At 46.1% G+C, this 20674-nt stretch overlaps 1 protein-coding gene across 6 annotated transcripts in view; it reads left to right on the top strand.

The window, feature by feature from the left end:
- The window catches only part of SLC8A3 (solute carrier family 8 member A3), a gene marked incomplete at its 5' end in the record, with an annotated part of 126335 nt that overhangs the window by 104484 nt on the left and 1177 nt on the right, over positions 1 to 20674 (top strand). Inside the window, 5 exons of one of the 6 annotated variants that reach the window (XM_082619697.1) lie at positions 7673 to 7776; positions 12664 to 12681; positions 16678 to 16793; positions 17365 to 17464; positions 19118 to 19393. In XM_082619697.1, coding sequence (XP_082475823.1) covers positions 7673 to 7776; positions 12664 to 12681; positions 16678 to 16793; positions 17365 to 17464; positions 19118 to 19393 — 614 coding nt within the window. Of the gene's footprint in view, positions 1 to 5029; positions 5137 to 7672; positions 7777 to 12663; positions 12682 to 16668; positions 16794 to 17364; positions 17465 to 19117; positions 19394 to 20674 lie in introns of all 6 variants that reach the window. The other 5 variants (XM_082619696.1, XM_082619699.1, XM_082619698.1 and 2 more) reach the window with 5 other exon arrangements.

The following is a 20674-nucleotide window of genomic DNA, read 5'->3' as shown; positions in this document are numbered from 1 at the left end:
GCTCCCACAGAAAGGCTAACAGTTCTGCTGCCAGCTCTGCTCTGCAACCCCAGGTCAAGGAAGCTTTGTGAGCATTAGGTGGCCTGGAGCACTTAGGATAAATTTAGAAATGATGAAAAAGAACGCTTGTTGATGTGGTGAAGAGTCATTTAGTGGAAATCAGGAGGGAAGAGGTCACCAAGTCAGAGATTCTTTAGAGATTATTTCCAGCAAGGAAGGGCCAAAGGGTTAAGAAGCCAGCTACTCACATCGCAAAGCAGAGGCAGATCCCTTTATTACCTGCCTATGCTGCCTGAATTTAAATGGGAGAATTCTAGGGTTCTTACTGTGGCCACAGCTTAGGAATGGCAGCTAGAGTTTACCCACCTGCTTGTACAAAATATGCTATAGGAGTAATAGGGGACATATGCCAAAATCCCAACTCTGCTGTTTACTAGCTGTGTGACTCTGGGCAAGTTACTTAACCTCTCTGAGCATCTGTTTTCTCGTCTTTATTTATTTATTTTTGTAAACATCTTTATTGGAGTATAATTGCTTTACAATGGTGTGTTAGTTTCTGTTTTCTCATCTTTAAAGTGGAAGGAATAATACCTAGCTTACATGGCTGAAGTAAGGATGAAGTAAGAAAGTTCTCATGGCACTGAAGGCAATGTACGTGTATATATTACATTAGATTCCTTCCTTGTGTAAAGTGAAATTCACAAGGTCCTAATTTGGAATTGGGTGTCCTCATATAAAGGAATGTTCTGAGAGGCCAGCCAGGAAGCCCAGAAATGTGCTTCCTAATCCCTTCAAGGTTGCTGGTGGGCGAGCTCCTGGGGGCATCTTTTCCAGGCAGCACAGTTAGGTCTTAGCTGGGAACGTTGCATGCTTTGGAACCTCCTTCCACAGAAGGCTCGGAGGAGAGGCAGGTGCAGGCCTAGAGCCTCTGAAAGCATTACTGGCTCTTAGGAGCAGCTGCTTAGGATGATCTGACCCCATGACCATTTAGTTACTGCCACTGGGCAGAAGGAGGAATTGGGAATAGGAGAGATATGGGGCTCAAAAGCCCTAGCCTGGGCTTCCCTGGTGGCGCAGTGGTTGAGAGTCTGCCTGCCGATGCAGGGGACATGGGTTTGTGCCCTGGTCCGGGAAGATCCCACACGCCGCGGAGCGGCTGGGCCCGTGAGCCTGCGCGTCCGGAGCCTGTGCTCCGCAGCGGGAGAGGCCACAACAGGCCCCGCGTAAAAAAAAAAAAAAAAAGCCCTAGCCTAAACCCATGAGTTAGATCCCGGCTTGCTGTTGGAGACAGCTCCTGAAGACTGGACAAATAGAGTAGGTTAAGTACGCCGAGGGTGTAGTTCAATGACATTTGGGCTTCTGGCCTCTTTGTGCCACTGAGAATGCTTAGTCATTCCATCAAAGTGGCCCTCAGTAGATTTTTTTGTTCCTAATGAGTTACATTTTTTTTTTTTTTTTTTTCTGTACGCGGGCCTCTCACTGTTGTGGCCTCTCCCGTTGCGGAGCACAGGCTCCGGACGCACAGGCTCAGCGGCCATGGCTCACGGGCCCAGCCGCTCCGCGGCATATGGGATCCTCCCAGACCGGGGCACGAACCCGTATCCCCTGCATCGGCAGGCGGACTCCCAACCACTGCGCCACCAGGGAGGCCCTGAGTTACATTTTTACTGTGAAAAGGCAGAGTAGTGTTATTTCATGAAGCTTCAGCTTCATGATTAATTTCATGAATTTCTGATTAATTTCATGAAATTAGAAATTTTGTGAATTTCTAATGTGTTAGAAATTCGCCACTAGCAAGTCACTTGGGAAGACATGATTGAGGGCCTCCTCTACACCAGGCACTAGGACTATGGTGGCAAGTAAGAAAGACACGCTCCCTGTCCTCAGGGAGCTTACACTCTAATGTGGACAGATAGGCTGTAAACAAGTAAGTTAATAACCTACCCAGCTGACTTTGGGCTGTGATCAGTGCACTGAAGGGAATGAACCGAGGAAATAACATGATGGAACATGACAGAAGGTGACCCAGGTTGGAGAGGTGGGCATGGTGGGGAGGAAGACCCAAAGAGATAACGTGGCCATGGAAGGCCACACCGAGGAAGGAATGTTTATGAGACAACCAAAAGGATGAGGATAAGCATGGACCCAGGCACAGGGAACAGCAAAGATGATGCCCTAAGTGGGAAAGGACTTGATTTGAGGAACAGAAAGACCAGTCTGTCTGGGACCCATGAGCAAGAGGACAACGTGATGAATTAAGTTGGGTTATACAAGATCCTATAGGCAGTGGTAAAACCTTGTATTTATTCCACTTAATGAGGCATGATAGGACCTGGATTTTATTTTCAATAGATAACCCTGGTTGTCATTTAGGGAAGGGATTTAAGGAAGAGGGCAAAGTCAGGAGCAGGAAAACCTCTTAGGAGGCTGTTGTAAAGTCCAAGGGAGAGGTAATAGTGCTTTGATCTAGGTCTTGAGAGCAGAATAGGCGAATTAAAAGTTTTAGGGTCAGAGATGGGCGTCGGGCTGGTGATGGGGAGGGATGAGGGAGAGGAAGTTTTGGGTGATTCTGGGTTTGGATAGATGATGGTGCCATCGACTGAAATGGGAGAGAACAAGTTTGGAAAGAGAACACGAGACCTGGCTGGTGGCTCTTAATAAATTTAAATGTTCTTGTGGCCTCGTGTGGCTTGAGCAGAACTGCAAACTTTCTCGGTTTTCTCCAGGCAAGGTAACACCTTAAGCCCAAACAGATGTGGTGTCTTCCGCACGAGCCGTCTTAGGGAGGGAGTCTTACACCGTGCCTCCTCCGCACATGGTACCCTCCAGCTGGGGGCTCCACCTAGCTCACCTAAGTTTCCCTTGCCACTGCTTAATGCCTGGCCTCATTTCCCTGTCTTCAACTAAGTTGTCAGTGGCTTCTCTCCTTCTGTTTATCTGTTCACTAAAAATCAAACAAGCACAAGCCGTACTGTGTCTGACGTGGGATGTGTCCAACCCAGAGCTTGTCACTGACAGGGGCACAAAACCAGATTTGGGGAGAATATAAGAGTCTGTCTCCATGCTACCACCTTTAACATGCCAAGCCCCTCTAAGAACCCATCTGGGATCTCTCATCCTGTTTTATCCAATTCTTTCTTGACCTGACATCTATTTCCAGCCTGTACCACCTCTTGGGTCACCAGTTCTATTGCTTGATTTCCTTTTATTCTCTGACTCAGTGACTGGAGATGAAAAGATTTCTTTACATGTTACTCTCAAACCACCAGACTGGGGTCATATTACTCTTAGTAATGATAGTTGCTATTTATTAAATATTTACAAGGGAACATACACCTTGCCAAGTGCTTTGCGTGCATTTTCTCAATTAAGAACGCTATGAAGAGGTATTAGTATTCCACTTTACAAATGAGACTTGGCGAGCTTTATAGCAAGCTGCCCGAGGCCCAGCTCGTGAGAGGAGGGGGCTGGGTTTGATCCCCAGTCGCAGTCTCCCATCCCAATGCCACGGCCCTGGAGGAGGGAAGGCCAAAGTATTGTGGCCTTTCAGAGGCGGGACGCTCACACGATCTCTGGTGGCCAGCCAGGTTTTCCTGTGACTGGGGGTGGGTGTAGCAAGTGAGGAGGGTTTGGAGTCTGTTTTTGAAGCACTGGGGTGGCGGGAGCTGGGTGGGTTAGTAACTGCTCTTACATTCACTTCAGGAGCGACGGACCCACAGCTGGTTCTACAGGATCTACAGTGTGGCTGGCAGAAGCTCTGTAGACATGCAAAGCTCTAACGGTGACTTGGGAAACACGGGAGAGCTGAGAGTTTGTTCCAAGTCAGAATGTAGCAATATTCCTACTTTATACAAAAGAATAAAGGCTGGAGCGGAAGGCCTCAGTATCCTCAACAAAGGGCAGGCCTCGCTCGGTGCACCCATGTGCGAAAGGGTGCGTGCCCGTGGGCAGCTGAGCAGGGCTTCTGCGTGGCCCCTTCTTTCCCACCGCTGAGGGGAGACTCAGCTCCGTGCCCACCCCCGTCCGGCAATGTCTCACACCCTCTGGGAGAGACCTTAAACATCTTGTCCGGGGTCTGATCCGGAAATATCCCCCTCATCAAGCAAAGGCTGGGAGAAGCTCAGGTCCACCTCTGTTATTAAAGCTCCTAGTAATACATTTTTCTAAAGTAAAGAAATGCAAAACAGGGTTCCTGGCTTGGTTTATAATTTTCAATGTTTAAGTTGACAAAACAACTACTTTTAACATAAAAAAACAACATAATTGTGCTAGTCACAAGATCATTGTAGGATTTATGAACTAATCATATTCAGAGAACCCTAGAGTTCCTGTGATCCAGCCAGTGTATTCCTCTGAATGCAGAAGCTCATTTGGAGATCAGGTCGGTAGTGTTCGATGCCTGCTGTGAATTACCAGAAGGTGTGACTTGAGCCAAATGGCCCTCCTGGCTTCCCTGTGATAGCCACGACCACAGAGAAAGGGACAGGCTCCAACTGCAGCCCCCCACACACTGCCCTTTCTATAAAATAAAACTTTCAAGTTGATATCAGCTAATTTCAAAAGAAAAAAAATTGTTTTAAATTCCCCCTTGCCCCAGAAGCAAGAGAGAGTAAGGAAGCAAATACTTTAGGAGAACCTGAATGCCTGAGCCTTTATATGTATATTACTTCATAGCTCTCACGACTGCCCTGAGGTGGTATAATTTATGCGTTATTCAACCCGTTTGTGTCTCAGGGAAATAATTCGTCCAAGGTCACCTAGCATGTCCAGGATTAGAACCTAGATCCTTTGACTTCAAAGCCTGAGCTCCAGTCTGATCATGTCATGAAGCCACACGAAGCCCAGGAGGAGCCCAGTGGGGCTGGAAGGGGGCCCGGGGTGGCCACTCTCCTCCGTGTCCCTACGGTGTCGGGCAAACTTTGACTTTTCTGGATCTTTTCACTGTTTCTTTCTCTTTCCGTTTCTTATCCTGGCTGGCTGGCCCCCCAACTCTGCTCCTTGTTTATGATACTTATTTTTCCATCCACAGCAAGATAATTCACGTCAAGGTAATTGATCATGAGGCATATGAGAAAAACAAGAATTACTTCATTGAGATGATGGGCCCCCGCATGGTGGATATGAGTTTTCAGAAAGGTGTAGTACCCTGTCCTGCACACTAACGTTAGCACTCTCCTCTCCTCTTCTGTTTCCTCCTTTCTCCAATCCATTTGTCTCCTTCTCTTCCCCTTTCTTCTGCCTCTCTGGTTCACTGTCCCTTGTTTCTTTTCTGTTTCTCTCTTTTCCCCTCTCCCTCTATTCTCTCTGCACCCAGCTCTGTCCTAACACCTGACAGCCTGTCACATGGTATTGTAAGAGGGATGCTCAAGAATGGGGAAATGGATATGGGGAAAAAACCACAAGAGAGAGAAAGCGAGAGAGAAAAAAAACACCAGCCACAGCCCTGAGAGTATCATATATGAGGCTCTCTGCTTCTCCTGAGTGGTTTAGGATACAAGGAAGAAAGAGATAGTGCAATCCCAGACAGAAGGTCAGCACTGGGAAACTGGCCCAGCTCTCAGCATAGAGATCCGTGGCGCAGCTCTTCTCAGGGCTAAGCTGATAATCTCTGGATGTTGACAATCAATGTATTTGTATTTGGGTTCTGTTTGTGGTTCATCCCATTCCCCAAGACAGGCTTTAGGAGCCATCTTATCTGCCATATCCTTGCTAGCAAGTGTGTTTTCTCTCCCTGACCTTGATTGAGCTGAAAGTACAGGTTTGAGTTCTAGGTCTAGGTCAAAGACCTACCTGCTGTCTTCTGTCTTCCCTATGCAGGGCATCTAGGTGTGAAGGCAGTTAGAAGAGTGGGAGAGAGGATTCCGACCTGAGGCGAGGCTTCCCCAAGAAGTCACAGGACTTTTCAGAGTGGACGCAGATTTTGCCTTTGATTTGAATGGCCCCATACACCCCAGCCTCCAATAGACAGTCAGAAAATCCTCTTCTGGATGGATCATACTGTGGAAGAGGGAGATGTCAATTGTGCTCCTCCAGACCACGCCCATGGTCACAGAGCAAGCACCCCCTTCCCATCCCACAGCGGAATCCCTGCAGTGGAAAGACAGGCCAGGCTCACATCCCTTAGACAGCCCTAGAGTACCATATCTAGGGCAAGAGAGATTCCCAGAAAATGCTTCTTGACAATCAGTGAGCTTTGTCTTTTGTCCAATGAGCAAGGTGTGGAAAGGTGTCCAAAACATGCCCAAAAGGTCACACACACACACACACACACACACACACACACCACAAATGCACGGCAAGTGCTGTGCCCAAACAAGGCACCTTAGATCAGCCTACCACTTAATAGATAACAAAGCTGAGCCTGTCTTCAGAATGCAACAGGAACATCAGAGGCTCTGATGAGACTTTTTAGGCTATTGTTTGTTAGCACCTTTGTGCCCTTCAGAGAGCATTTAGGTCCCAGGCCAAAAAAGAAGAAAGAAAAAAAGAGAGAGAAAGAGGAAAAGAAAAGAAAAAACCCACAAAAATAAAACAAGAAAAAAACAAAAGAAAAAGCAGAAAATAACAATTAGGGCTCACTATTAGGACCCGTTGACACCACTGTGGTTCCATGAAGGAACAGGAGAAGCCACACAGGGAGACCCAGGCCCACATGGCAACTTCGCCAAAGACAATGGACCTGAGCCAGCCTCAGGCCAGTCTCTGGAAGGAAGTGATTTTCAAGAAAACTTTGCTTCCCTGTATGATTTGGTTTTATTAAAAGACACTGTGCTTTGTTGAGATACCCAGAGATGAACAGAAAGCTCCATTATCATGTCCACCAGACCCTTGGTAATCAGCATTTAAGCCAGCTTTGGTACACATCACTGCTATATGATAGAAGTCCAAAGATGATTTAGAATTGATGATTTACATCATTTTTACCACATTTTTCAGGAGTGCATCATCTGTAAATATTAAAGGAATACTACATTCTATTGTGATTAATACATATTTATTTTACTTCCCACCACCGAAGCCCTGTGAGATAAAGAATGAGAAAGATAATAGGATTCTGCCTTCTTTCCTTCCCTTCTCTCTCTCTCTCTCTCTGGTTTCCCTACCTCGTAAATACTTTCCTTTTAAGATTTTCTTTCTGAGGCCCACATAAGAAGTGAGAATAGACACAAGGAAGGGAAACAAACCCCTAGATAGATACTGTTGACATATTTCCTGTTGTAGAAGAGCCCTGGGTCACCCCCGATGGGCCAGCAGTTCACCTACTGCCCAAAGAAATGCCAATTACCATGTGACACCCAATGGAATGTGCTGCCCAACTCACTTCCTACTAACCATCAGCCGGATCGAAAAGGACTCCTCCCCACCATCAGCCCCCTTTTCCCTTCCCATCTCCCTCCTGTCCTCCTGGATCCCTTCCTTTGCCAACTTTTCCTTGCTTCCTGGCTCCCTTTCCCTCTCACCTGTAAGGACAACTATGACCAAGGAGATAAGAAAAGCTAAGACCATTTTTGACACAAGAGCAATACAATCCACCAAGTCCTATCAAAAGCCACCATGGCAGCACTGAGCTGCATGTGCCAGGAGTGATGGGGAATGATTTTAAAGGCTGGGCTCCGGGTGACCAACCAATCTACCGACCCAGTCGACACTCTCTTTCTTGTTGTCCCTACAGGAAAACCATAAGGGTTAAAATAGTAGATGAGGAGGAATACGAAAGGCAAGAGAATTTCTTCATTGTCCTTGGTGAACCGAAATGGATGGAACGTGGACTATCAGGTGTGAGATTCTTAAAAACAAAACAAAACAAAATAAAACGACAAAAAGAAAGAAAAATTTAAAGTTGAAAAGCAGCAACAACAAAAAGAAGCTATGTTTTTTCCTCCCCCCTTTTCTTTCCTTTTCCTCCTTCCTTTTGACCAATGGACTTTTTTTTATTCTTTTCCCTCCTGTATTCTCACTCTTACCTGTTTTGGTATCACCTCTGCCTTCTTAGCCATAGCTTATTTCCACGTCCTCCTTTTTCACCTTTTGGACACACTGCAGCCTCAGCCCCTCATGACCCTGATGAGTTACTTCTGCCTTGTGCTCCAATTATCCGATTACCAATGTCCCCTGCACTCCCCATCCTCACAGCCCCCCACCATACACACAGAGTCACCTGTAAATGTGCGAACTCCTTGGTGGGTGGGGAGGAGAAGATAAAGAAAGGAATGTAATGCGATGCATGCCTCTGCCCTTTCCCTGCCCTGTTCCCCTTCCACCCCTCACTCTCTAGCCTGGATTGAATGGGGGAGGGTCTGGGATGGGGACTGGAGCCCGTCTTGTCATGATGCTTTGGGTCTTCTGCTGCATCTCCCAACCTCCGTTGAGTGCTTGGCAGGTTATTCACTTGCAGAGTGGCCCATGGGCCCCTTTGTCCTTCATGGAGGTAAGTGTTTTATCTGGCTATTTCACAGTTGGGTAGAGCAAAAGATGGAAAGGTATACCAATTGTCAGAGGCCACGCTTCTGAGAGCTCTCTGAGAGAAAGCTGCCTTCTGAGCTGGTCGTGCAATCTGGAATCCTGAGCTGTTCATCCTTCCCTTGACATCCCACCCCATCCCACTCTACCTCTGTTCTAGCCCAAGGTAGGGTACTTTATTCAGACTACTTGAGGATAATGCAGTCCCAAAAGCAGAAAATTGAGTCTGCAAAAGGAAAGTGGTTAACTCCAGGTATGGAAATCTCCTTAGCTGGAGGGTCCTGGAAAAGGATTGACATTGGGCAGGCCCAGAGCATGGTCTTACAGGTTTTCCAATGGAAGGGACTCCAATAGAAGGGCTTGCTTGTTGTTGATCTCTGAGAAACAGGTGTTGGATGGTTCACAGAAGTCTGCCTTGGCTTGACATCTGCAAATGAGCGTATCACCCAGGTCTTGAGATGACCCTCATCCCACACCAGAGACATGGCCTCCTCTCCTCCTTTCCTCAGGCCCTGCATCTTGGGATACCTGCCTAAGGGACTGATTACATTGCAACCAAGGTAGTAGTAAGGAAAGATTTCTTCCCTTGAAGAAAATGATTAGAAGCTACGACTTTGAAAGTGTTGGAGGAATGTATGTGGGTAAGAGTCCTCTTGGGAAATACCAAGGGGAGGTCATTCACACTCCCCTTCAGGAGAGATGTGCTGCTGGAGCCTCATGAAGGATAGAACGGTGAGACCTACTTGTTTGTCAAAAAAGTGATGATTCTGCAGCTACTTCATAGTCGCGTGACAAAGAGCAGCATGAAGCCTTTCACTCAAGGACAAATCTAAGAGATTCGGCAACTATGCTCCCAAAGGCTCATGCCCAGGTCTTCTTCTCAGACACAAATGATTGCTCAGTTCTCCTTGTCTTCTGGGGACTCTCTCTGCAGACCTGACCGGTTCTGTGCCCACACTGGTTTTACACCTGGTGTTGGAGAGGCAGAAGCCCTCTCTGCCTTCCATTATTCGTCCTCTTGTTGGCCACCTAATAAGATGTTGCCATGAGTCTGATTGCCAAAGAGTGCTGGAAGAAAAGAGAAAATCTCCAGTTCCCTTGCTTCCCAGATTGTGTTCCCGCCACCCAGAATATTTTCAGAAATTGTCTCAACACCTGCCCTACTTCATTCTCATCTCCCTTGTGCATTTAATGCACATCTTCATGATTGGATGGACGTAGCAGACACCTAAGGCCATTGTAAACTAGCGTCATCAATTTCCACAGTCCCAGCTACTTACGTGCAAATGAAAGCAGGACAAAGGATCGCACAGGGTAGCTGAAAAGAAGGCAGTCTTCTCCAGACAAGAAGAATGGGTTGGAAGTCCATCCATGACTTTATTCTACCAGTAAAGAGACTCTTCTTTTCTGCCTCCCCAATAAACCCCATTCAACAGCTGGACAGAGAGTGACCTAAGATAAACCTTGCAGTCTTCAAGAGACTTGACCAAACATGAATGCCTATGGCTACTCCTCATTTGAGGACCCCTTTTTACTGCATAGGATTTTCTGTCCAAGGAGATGTCAGCAGAGTCCTGGTGGAGCCCAGTCCTGGGGGAGGGAGTAGGTGAGAAGATAAGGATTTTATTGAGCTATCGGTGTGATATGCCTCCAGATCTTCCCAGTGACCAAGATGCCAAGATGGAAGGTACCAATAGGAAAGGTGTCAGTCTTCTGTCAGTTTCTATTGTCTACAGGGTTCATTTTCAGTTTCTTCAGATCTTCTCATATTTTGGCATTAGAGCACAAGTTGAAAGGTCATAAAACTTGATTGTCTAGATTCAGAGTCAAATGAAACCCCATCCTGATTTCCAGAATGTCCTGCTGTTCTCAGAGTGAGAAACAACACAGCAGAAATTGCTTTTCATTATCACTGCTACATGGGAGAGTCTTAGGCATTCAGAACAGCATGGTATAGTGTGTGCATGGTCAAAATGACAATTGCATTACAAAAAAAAAGTAAAGGACTATATTTGAAATAGGAAATTCTATTCTTGGCAAACAAAACAGACTTCAGAGGTGAGATTAAATGCTCTGGACAAGTTGGGGGAGGGAATAAGGGAGGATGAATAGGAAACACAGTTGCCTTGCAATAGAGGAAGCCCTGGGGTCTAGCAGTGGACAGCTGAGAGCAGCTCTGAGCAGCATGGTCAAGGCTGTCAGGCCTGGGTCTGGACATTGGAAGCCTCAGGTGGGAAAGGAAAGCTCTCTCCACCAGGAATGAGGCCTGTTTGCTCCCCCTCTTACCACATCCATGGGCTCACCCTAACGAGCGGCCCAAATGCTTCCAAATACTCAGAGCTATGCTGTTTTCTGCTTGTCCCTGGGATGTCTGAGCAGGGATAAATGACTCTCACCTGACCCTGGGGATCAATGCAGGGAAAAGTTCAGCTCCAGCTTCTCTCATCAGCAACAGCAGGAAAAACACCCTGGAGATATCAGGTCACTCAGAGTTGGTCTACCTGGATCTCACTGACCCATCCGTAACTACTAAGTGGAAAGTCTCAGATTCGTGTAGACATGACCAGCAAATGGTGCAGGTCAGCTGACTTAAAGCCCTCTCATAGTGCTAAAGATGATCCTGGTGTTGGGAGGGATGTCTGAGTAAAAACCAGGGCAGCAGGGATCTTTCTGGAAGAGCTGCCCCTTGTCTGGCCTCCCTGGATACACTAATGTGTTTGGATCTCTAGTTTCCACTGGAACCTGGGGGGCAGGAGGGGTTCTTCTGTCCAGATCCATAGAAGGAGCAGAATGAACAAGCTCTCTTGCTATCTATCTATCATCTATCTATCTATCTATCTATCTATCTATCTATCATCTATCTATCTATCTATCTGTCTGTCTGTCTGTCTATCTATCTATCTATCTATCATCTCAGTGTAGTAAGGAGATCCATTGATCCATTACCCCTTGGAATTCCATATGGGAGAAACCAGAAAAAGTCAACTGCTGTTCTCCCTGCTTATGTACCATAGAGATTCTGGATCCATATGTGTTTTCAGTGGCTGTGAATATGGGATTACACACCTGAGTGGCATTCTTAGAGATTTTTAGAAAAAACCATCTACAGACACTTTCCCCCACCCCCTGCCCTACTCCTTCCTCAGCAACCTCCCTCAGTCGCCAGCTGCACCAGGAGTATGTAACAGGACGTTCCCAGGCTTTTATTTAACAAGAGCCAGGGAGTGAGGTGCCATACTAAGACACCATCAAGGTGAAAATGTGGTATGTTACAAGAATTTTTTAATTTTTGGATCTTGAAATCTAAGAGAGTTTGGCACAAGTGAAAACGCAGGGGCTAGGGATGACCTGTGCTGGGTACATCTTTAACCAAACCATGGTTCCCAGGCCATGCAGGGACCTTGTATTTGTCATCTCCATCTACCAGTAGCTTTCAGTATGACAGTCTCCCTGGTCCAGAATATCTGGACTCTGACTTAGCCTGTCCTTTCTGAAACAAAACACCATCCAGAGATGCAGCTCCACAGGATCTATGAAAAATACAATTGCCAAAATAGGTGACCAACAGTAAATCTCTAGTGAGCATCTACTAATTACAATGACTTTGCAATTGACTTTGCAGTGACTTTGTAGGCACAGGTGATACAAAATGGGAGGAGTCCATGGCCTCCAACCTCCAGGCTATCTCTCTAAAATAACACACTATTCAAGGAAAACATTTTGCAAGACTTACCTTTTCACAAGTTCATTCTTTTAGGGGTACTCAAAGCTGGGTCAGGGTTGCAACCTATACAGTTTTCAAGATAACTGGATTCTCACTCCTTTACAGAATGGATGTGATAACCTGATCCCTTAGAAGACCACAAATGACCAACTCTGTCTCTTCTCCACCCACTTGGTTTCCCCATCCTCATTCCTCTATCCCTGGCCCTCAGAGTTGCAGGGAAGGTGTGGGGAAAATTTGCAGCTGCAGGCCTCTGGTGCTCAGCAGTCTCTCCAGTAGTTCACACCCCTTGCTGCGGTTGCTGCTGCTGCGCATGCTCCAATTGCTGCCTTTTGCATGTGGCTGCAGAGTTCTCATCTACTAAGCTCAGTGCTTTCCTTGTGCTACTGCAACCACAAAGCCTGGGGACACTTTTAAGATGGGACCTTAATGCTCTTTCCTTTTCTTTCTTCCCCTGTCTGGTACCCATTTGCAAACAGCGCTCCTGTTGTCTCCAGGTAAGGGGAGTCTTCCCCCCTTTTTCTGCTTCTTGCCAGTGCCATTATTTAGTTTAAGACCAATGTCCTTTGATTTATTTACTAGGAACTGTGGGCCCAACTTTACCTAACAAGCTCTCCTAAGGACTTGGAGATATTTCCCTACCTGAATTAATTGTGAGGAGGTAGACAATTCCTTGAGCACCATTTTAGAGGATGTGGGTAAAGGCATAGCTGGTCCTCTCTGAGACCAGGAAGAGAATTGAAACTTACCAAAGAAATGGTGGGTCATAGACTTCTCCTGAGTCTTAATTCCTCTGTCATCTCATGTTGTGGGGCAAGAGAGGATGAGAGTCAGAGCTGACTCTCCTAATAGGATCATGATGGGATGAGAAAGAAAATACTTTGATCTTGAGGGGTCCAGGGAGAAATAATCAGGAGCTGCTGTGAGAACATGAAAAGCAATTTTTAAGGAATCTGGTATTTTATTGATCCTGAAGATCTTCCATTTCATCACAGCAGAGACCTAGAATTTCTAGAACTTTGGTTCATTTGTCATTGATCCTTGAAGTCACATGTGCCATGAACAACAAGAAGAATTATAATATTATGGCGGGGGGGTGGGGTGGGCAATGATCTGATTGTATATAGAAATTCGGGGGAATTTATGTTGGAGATATTCTCACGCAGAGTCTAGAGCCTGTTGTAGGAAACACATCTACTTTGAAAGTATGCTTGCATCAGTGGAATCAAATCATAGACAATGTCCAACTTTGTGAGCAGTTAGGAAAGCATTTCCAGCATATCGGCAATACTGTAACTCTTGGTGCAGGCAGAGTGAGCTATACAAGATATCTCAACATATGTTAAAATAACATTTTATACTTCATCAGTTCTTTGAATGTATAAAAATTTTAAGGTCATTTGAGAGGCAAACCATCTTACAGAATTCATTGGTACTCAGTCACCATAGGCTGTGCGCTGAGTTTGAGGAAGGGGCAGTGTACATAGTAAGGACATTTACCTCCTTGGAGTATCAAACCAAAATAAAAGATATATGTAGGTAAACCCCTACATTTTCCCTTTATGGAAAAATATTACTCCAGCTTCCCCGGCCTCTTGCTTCCTCTTATATCAATAGGATAATGACTATCTCCGACCTCATATATTCCACTCTTCTCCCAGGGTTTCAATGTCAGAGCATTTGGTGTTCTCCACTTCACTTATCTTCTCGCCTGAGGAGGCATTTGGGCTTTTTTGTTCCAACGCTTGCCTCTACGCCCCCACCAGCCACACACATGTGCACATACCAAAGGTTGTGATTTAATTTAAGCTTCATTATACTTTTAACACATTGGCACAGATACCAGTGGAAGCTAAAACAGGAAAAGAAGGTGTCATTTCCTAGATCTTTCAATCTGTAAACCTGCAATTTAGGAGCCCTTGGTTAGACTTTAAATTCACTGGAAATCTCAACTCCTTGTTTGGATTTTCCCAGGTGGCCAAGCAAACATGATTCACAATGCCTGGTGATGAAAGATGGAGAGAAAATATGTTCAATCTGAACTACATCACCAAGCTCAGGGACCTGGGAGTTAGAGCACTGGCTGCATCGCCCCATTTCTTTCTGAGGATGTCTGTAGAACATTCATGGCAATCTATTCCAGTCTTACCTGGCAAGCTCTTTTCTCTTCCAATATCTGTTTAATCTTCCATCCTATTAATAGTCTCATTCTCTCTTTTTCCCTTTCCTCCTCCTTCTCCTAGACCTGAGAGTTTGTTTAGTCAGTCAGTCTGAGTATCAAGATCACCTGTCATTTATTCTCTACACTTGAAATTCGGAGGAGTTACATAAACAAGTGATCAGAATAATTATGGCCTTTTAGGTTTGAGACTTATGACTCTCTCAAGAAATTAACTATTTGAATGTAAAAGAATGATAATTACAGAAGTAGAAAAAGGCAGGAATTAATACCAAATCCAGATACTAAATCAGAGTTGATTTAAGGACATGTGAATCAATCAATTAACAGATACATATATACATAGAGAGAGCGAGAGTGTACCTCTGTGGGGTACTGTGGGGCTGTGGGAGATCGAAAGATAGAGGATTGGTTGTTTGTCAAAGTGATTTCTGCAGAGAGCTAGAAGGAAAAACTGACTGTCACCACAGGGGTATACAGGTCAGTAGCTAGATCAATATCCTGCCAGATGGATATATTGCTAGATTGATAGCTAGACAAGGGGTTAGACAGGTACATTTATAAGTCACTGGAGAGCTCATTACATTGGTATAAAGTTCTTGTGGCACATGTAAAATATGACAAGGGAGAATTGGGGAGGGAGGAGTGGAATAATACTGTCACTACTAGGATAGGCATTGTGATATGGTGCCAAAAGCTACAAGTAGAGGAAAAGAGTACCCATGTTTTTAAAGAATCTACATATACATCTTTTTCCAAAGACTTTTATTCAGAGTGGCTTGCAGTCTGGCTTCTAGGATCACTGACTTCATAGCCAGACTTATATTCAGAATTATATAAGAGGCTCATATGGATTAAATGGATTAAATGAAGTCAGGCTGCTAGGGGGTGTCTGCATAGACATGTACAGGAGGACATTGTTCGTTGAGAAATAATTGTTTCCTAAAGTGGTCACCAACACCAAAGGGAGGACAGCACCACGGACAGCTCCCCAACGTTTTGGGATTGCCTTCTGTGTTTGGTGCCAGAAGCACTGAGTAAAACAGCCAGCTCAGGAATCCTCCACATACCCTCTTACCAGTTTCATTCAAGACAACTCAGAAATTCTTATATAAAACAGACTCTCTGCTTGGCTTATAATCTTTCCAGTGAATTCTTTTCCTTGCAACCTCGAGAACTCAAGTCTAACCCCTCACCATGCGTCACAAATTCCCAAGATAAAAAGAAGACCTTCTTGGCCTCTGACCCATTTTGTCCTTGAGATGATTCAAGGACTAGAGAATTCCCCCAGGAGATTCACTGTGTGGAATGAAAGCAATTAAAGAGCCAAATAAAAGAATTAATTGCATGTAAGAATGTGGACTCGGCTGGAAAGATGTTTAAACAAGCTCTGAAAGAAACAGGATGCCAAGAGCAATTTTCTAATCAAAGGGGAATACAAAGACAATCTCTATTCCACTCTAATCTAGAAAATGCGTCTTCATGGTGAAGTGGTCTTAAAATGGACTCACCAGCTGAAGTGCAAAAAATTTCTAACTGTTCAGCATGAGAAGGGACCACCGGTAAATTAGTTATGATGCTGAGGGGTGACAGAGAATGCCTCAAAAGGAAATAGAGGAAGAGCTTTCTTTTGTTTTGTTTTTGAACAAGTATTTGTGTTTCAAAAGAAATGTGCCTGGTTCCTTAGAAATCCTGGGGACCTTTCATTTGGAAATCATGAAGTTTGGGGGGAAATCTTCCAAGTTTCTCATGGGGAGGATAATAGTCAGTAGTATGAAATGTAGATATTCCTGGAAATATCCCTTCTTCCTCCTTTATAGAGGAGAACACTCCCAAGAGTGTTAGAGACAGATGTTAATGGGAACCAGTGGACCTTCCCTTTGGGTGAAAATGTGCTTCTGACCCCCAAGAACTCTTACATGAAGTAGTTGACCAGTCATGCCCAACAGTTCAAAATTGTTAAAGGTCAAGAGATTTGGCTTTTGTTCCCAGCTCTTCAATATCTCACCAAATGTCTTGGGACTTCACTTGATGCTATTTCTCAGAAGATCCTTGGGTCAGATTGCCTACCCAGGTATAAAATTAAAAGAGGAATGTTTAGCCCAGGCCTGCAAGGAACACTCTCATGGTCTGATGATCATAAAGTGTTTAGCACCTTATAGAAAAAGGCACTAAAAAGTACACAAAATCCTCATCCTCAAAAGCTATTTGCTGTATGCCCACTGCCCATGCCTAATACCCTGAGCTTTAGGCTTCCAGGGAATGGCAAATGAGCTAAATCTAGTCTGATTTTGCTTTGTTGCAGAGGTGACAGACAGGAAGCTGACTGTGGAGGAAGAGGAAGCCAAGAGGATAGCAGAAATGGGAAAGCCAATATTGGGTGAACACCCCAAACTAGAGGTCATCATTGAAGAGTCCTATGAGTTCAAGGTCAGGCCATAAGTGAGATGTAATTGAATAATAAAGTAATGAGGTGGGAGGTAGAAGACCTGGAGTCTTGTTCCAATGTCACCACTGAATACGTGAAGTTGAAACTGAACAACTCACTTACCCCAGTCTCAGTTTTCCCATTTGTAAAGCGGAGCAAACAGTGCTGGCCATTTGTATCTTAGGAATATTGTGAGGAAACATAACATAGCCTATGGAATAAATGAGCTATAAAGCTCCTAAATGTATCATCACTATTTAATTGTATTTTTAAAGCAAATATACTAAAATTCACTACCCCAGGCTAGGTTTACTGACATCATTAGTGTTATTCTCTGTTGTATTGCTCTAAATATCCAATGTCAGCAGTCACAACTGAAGAAAAGGACAATAGAAGGATGATGCCAGAAGATATCCCCTAAGGCCATTCCATGCATAACTTTCAGAACTCACATGGAGCCCCCTGGAGTACAGGGTATCTTTCATTCCCGTGAAGTGCCAGACTCTACAATGGTTCTGAGCATTCTTTCGAGCATTCTAACCTCATGGTTCCAAGTTTTAATCTTCCTGACAGACTACCGTGGACAAGCTGATCAGGAAGACAAACCTGGCCTTGGTTGTGGGAACCCATTCCTGGAGGGACCAGTTCATGGAGGCCATCACTGTCAGTGCAGGTAAGAGGGTCTCATGATGAGCACAGGCAGCTCCAGGGAAGCAAGAACACAGCCATGTCAACAACTCACCAGTCTCTGGGAGGGCCCTGTGGCCAGTCTTCCCAGCTCTAGCCCTAGACGTTTGCCTTTTCACTGAGTCACTTTGGAAGAGAACTATGGGGTAACTAGAAGAGCATGGCTATCTCTGGTTTCAAACCCTGGTTCTACTGTGTGAACTGGGACAAGCTATCCTCTCTGTGCTTTGATTTCCTCATCCAAATAGGGAACTATTGCTACCTTTCTCAGCAAAGAGAGTAGAAAGCTACACAGTCTGGTACTGGACAGGAGCTTAAGAAGTTCTGTTTTTCATCATTCCGTCCTCTTATTAATTTGGTCTTCCTTTTCTGTAAAATGCAGGACTATTCCGATTTAGAGATGTGGGGGTCTGGGGTTTGTAAACACTTTGCACTGACGGACAAACCCCCACCCTGGATGATTTCAGACCTCTCCTCGGCAGTTAGTGACAGGTTTCCTCAGTGGGGACCCACGGCACAGTTAGCATCCCAGAGGCCTGCACGCAGGTTGGCATGGGGATGGGAGGGGTCTTGCCACCACACACATTATTGCCTCTTAGCACCACGGAGGCCTCCTGTACTGCCCCACACTCCTGGCCTTGTCTCTCTTCATGAAGCTTTGTTGTCATAGCAACCCACGGGGTCACATCCCTGAGGTCCCAGCACCAGAGCCAAAGTACAGCCAGGAAGAGAGGGCCACTGCTGCTGGCTTTGCTGCCCCTCGTTTCCTATCACCTGCTTCAGATACTCCCAGTCCCCCCTCTGATGACCTTTCTTTGCCCCTATAGAGACAATAAGCGGAATATCAGCCACATAATCCAACTCCCTCCTTTTTCAAATGAGGGAGCCGAGATTCAGAAACCAAAGATGATTTACCCCAGGTTCCAGCTTCTCTTCATAGCAAAGCTGCAATTGGAACCCAAGTGTCCTGACTCCCGCTTCCACCGGTTATGTCAAAACATGACAGAGGTTGCCTTTGACAGGGCGCCAGCACACCCCCTCCTCCTGGACTGCTGAATGGGCAACTCTGCCCACATTTCCTGGCAAGGACAAACCAGGCCCATCCCTGCTCCATCCCATGGGATATTTGGAGGATGGCACTGTCTCCCCGGGATGCCCACATGATCTGGAATGAAAGCTGTCCTGCTGGGGATGGATAATGACCAGAACCACGAGGTTATTGCAGCAGTCACATCAGGAAGATTAGAGGGGAGCCCCACAGGTGTCCCGTGAAGAGTGGAAACAGCTGATTTCGCTTTCCTTCACCGAGGCAACCCCGTGCCTGCTCCACCCTCCCCCACTGCCCTGTCCCTCTCAGGTTCTCACATCCTTTCTCTTCATCTCTTTCTCTTCCCTTTCCTACTCCCCTGTCCTCTCTCACCCACTCTCCCTGGGTGCCCTGCATTCAAATTGACCACTGGGGCACCCCAACTCGTTTTCAATTTCCCGCCCGTTTTCTGGTGCCTGCACCAGCTGCCCAGGAGAGAGCTGGAGTCTCCGTGTAGCCAGTGATGCTCATGATGTGGGTTGGACTTAACTTTCTCATGAATGGGGATCTGACCCCGCTGTCTTTTCCCGGGCCTGTTTGTCTTGCCTGCAGCAGGGGACGAGGATGAGGATGAGTCAGGTGAGGAGAGGCTGCCCTCCTGCTTTGACTACGTCATGCACTTCCTAACGGTCTTCTGGAAGGTGCTGTTTGCCTGCGTGCCCCCCACAGAGTACTGCCATGGCTGGGCCTGCTTTGTCGTCTCCATTCTCATCATCGGTATGCTCACAGCCATCATCGGGGACCTGGCCTCCCACTTCGGCTGCACCATTGGCCTCAAGGACTCGGTCACGGCTGTTGTTTTTGTGGCGTTTGGCACCTCTGTGCCAGGTGAGAGTGAGGGGTGCTTGGATTTGCAAAGAGGATATTACCTGGTTCAAGTGACCCCTACACACTTTGCCTCATTATCTTTCTTACCATCTCAGATCTGAGCTTAACAGAGCCTCTGCCCCTAAGGTGCACAGAAGTCGGTCAAAGGGGTCACTGCCACTGTTAAGAATGATAGCTAACATTTCTTGAGCACTTTTGATGCGTCAGGAAGTATGTTTGCTAAGCAGCTCACCTGTTTTAGCCCCATAATGCTCACCTAAACCTTATTCAATAAGGAGAGTTATTATCCTCATGTGTCAAGTGGGGCCCCAGAGGTTAAGTTACCTGCTCAATTTAAGTGGCCAATTTCTTAACCTCCACATCAGATGAATAGGCCATTTCCCTCTGGCTGCAGGTTAGCCTGCTTGAAGATGTGCTGGAGAAATGCCCACCAGCCTCCTCTGCTTAGGACACCTGTGAGTACAAAGTGTCTCCCGGCAGGATAGGTGAAGGAAGCTTCACAAGCTCTTGTCCTTTCATATGATGAATTACATATTCTTTTTTTTTTCTTATAAACACCTAAAGATGAAGAGGAACAGGCATGCCTTTATTTATTCATTAGACAAATGTTTACTGAGCCTGATACAGCCTTGTGCTGGTTGCTGGGACAATAAGGGGAAACAAGACAGACATGCTTCCCTTTCCAAGTGGAGTTTATAAATCTCCATGTGCGATTTATTTCTGTGCTCCAGGGCCTCAAGGGACTGGAGCTATCAGAGGGGAAGGAGCAGATATGGGTAAAAGGAACAGATGTGGGAAGAAGCTGCAGAGAATCAGAGGTTAAAAAACATTTAAGGGGCTTCCCTGGTGGCGCAGTGGTTGAGAGTCCGCCTGCCGATGCAGGGGACACGGGTTCATGCCCCGGTCCGGGAAGATCCCACATGCCGTGGAGCGGCTTGGCCCGTGAGCCATGGTCGCTGAGCCTGTGCGTCCGGAGCCTGTGCTCCGCAACGGGAGAGGCCACAACAGTGAGAGGCCTGCGTACCGCAAAAAAAAACAAAACAAAAAAACATTTAAAAAGCAAGGTCACAGGCAAGAAAAGGCAAGAGGTTTTCTCTGGGAGAAAATTGGCAACCAGGAGACAAGCCAGGACAAGCCGGGCAAGGGAGCGTTTGGGGCACATCCAAGTCCTTGCAATGCATCCAGAGAACAGCTGGCAGCATTAGGGGCTTGAAGGTTATCCTGTAGTCCACTCAGCTGATGTGTGGCTTTGGCTGAAGCTCCTTGGATGTAGGGTGACGC

Source organism: Mesoplodon mirus (genome assembly GCF_964341445.2).
Source record: "Mesoplodon mirus genome assembly, chromosome: 4".
In the NCBI taxonomy this organism is placed as follows: Eukaryota; Metazoa; Chordata; class Mammalia; order Artiodactyla; family Ziphiidae; genus Mesoplodon; species Mesoplodon mirus.
The sequence above is the reverse complement of the archived record's forward strand: the minus strand, read 5'-3'. Positions and strand labels throughout refer to the sequence as shown.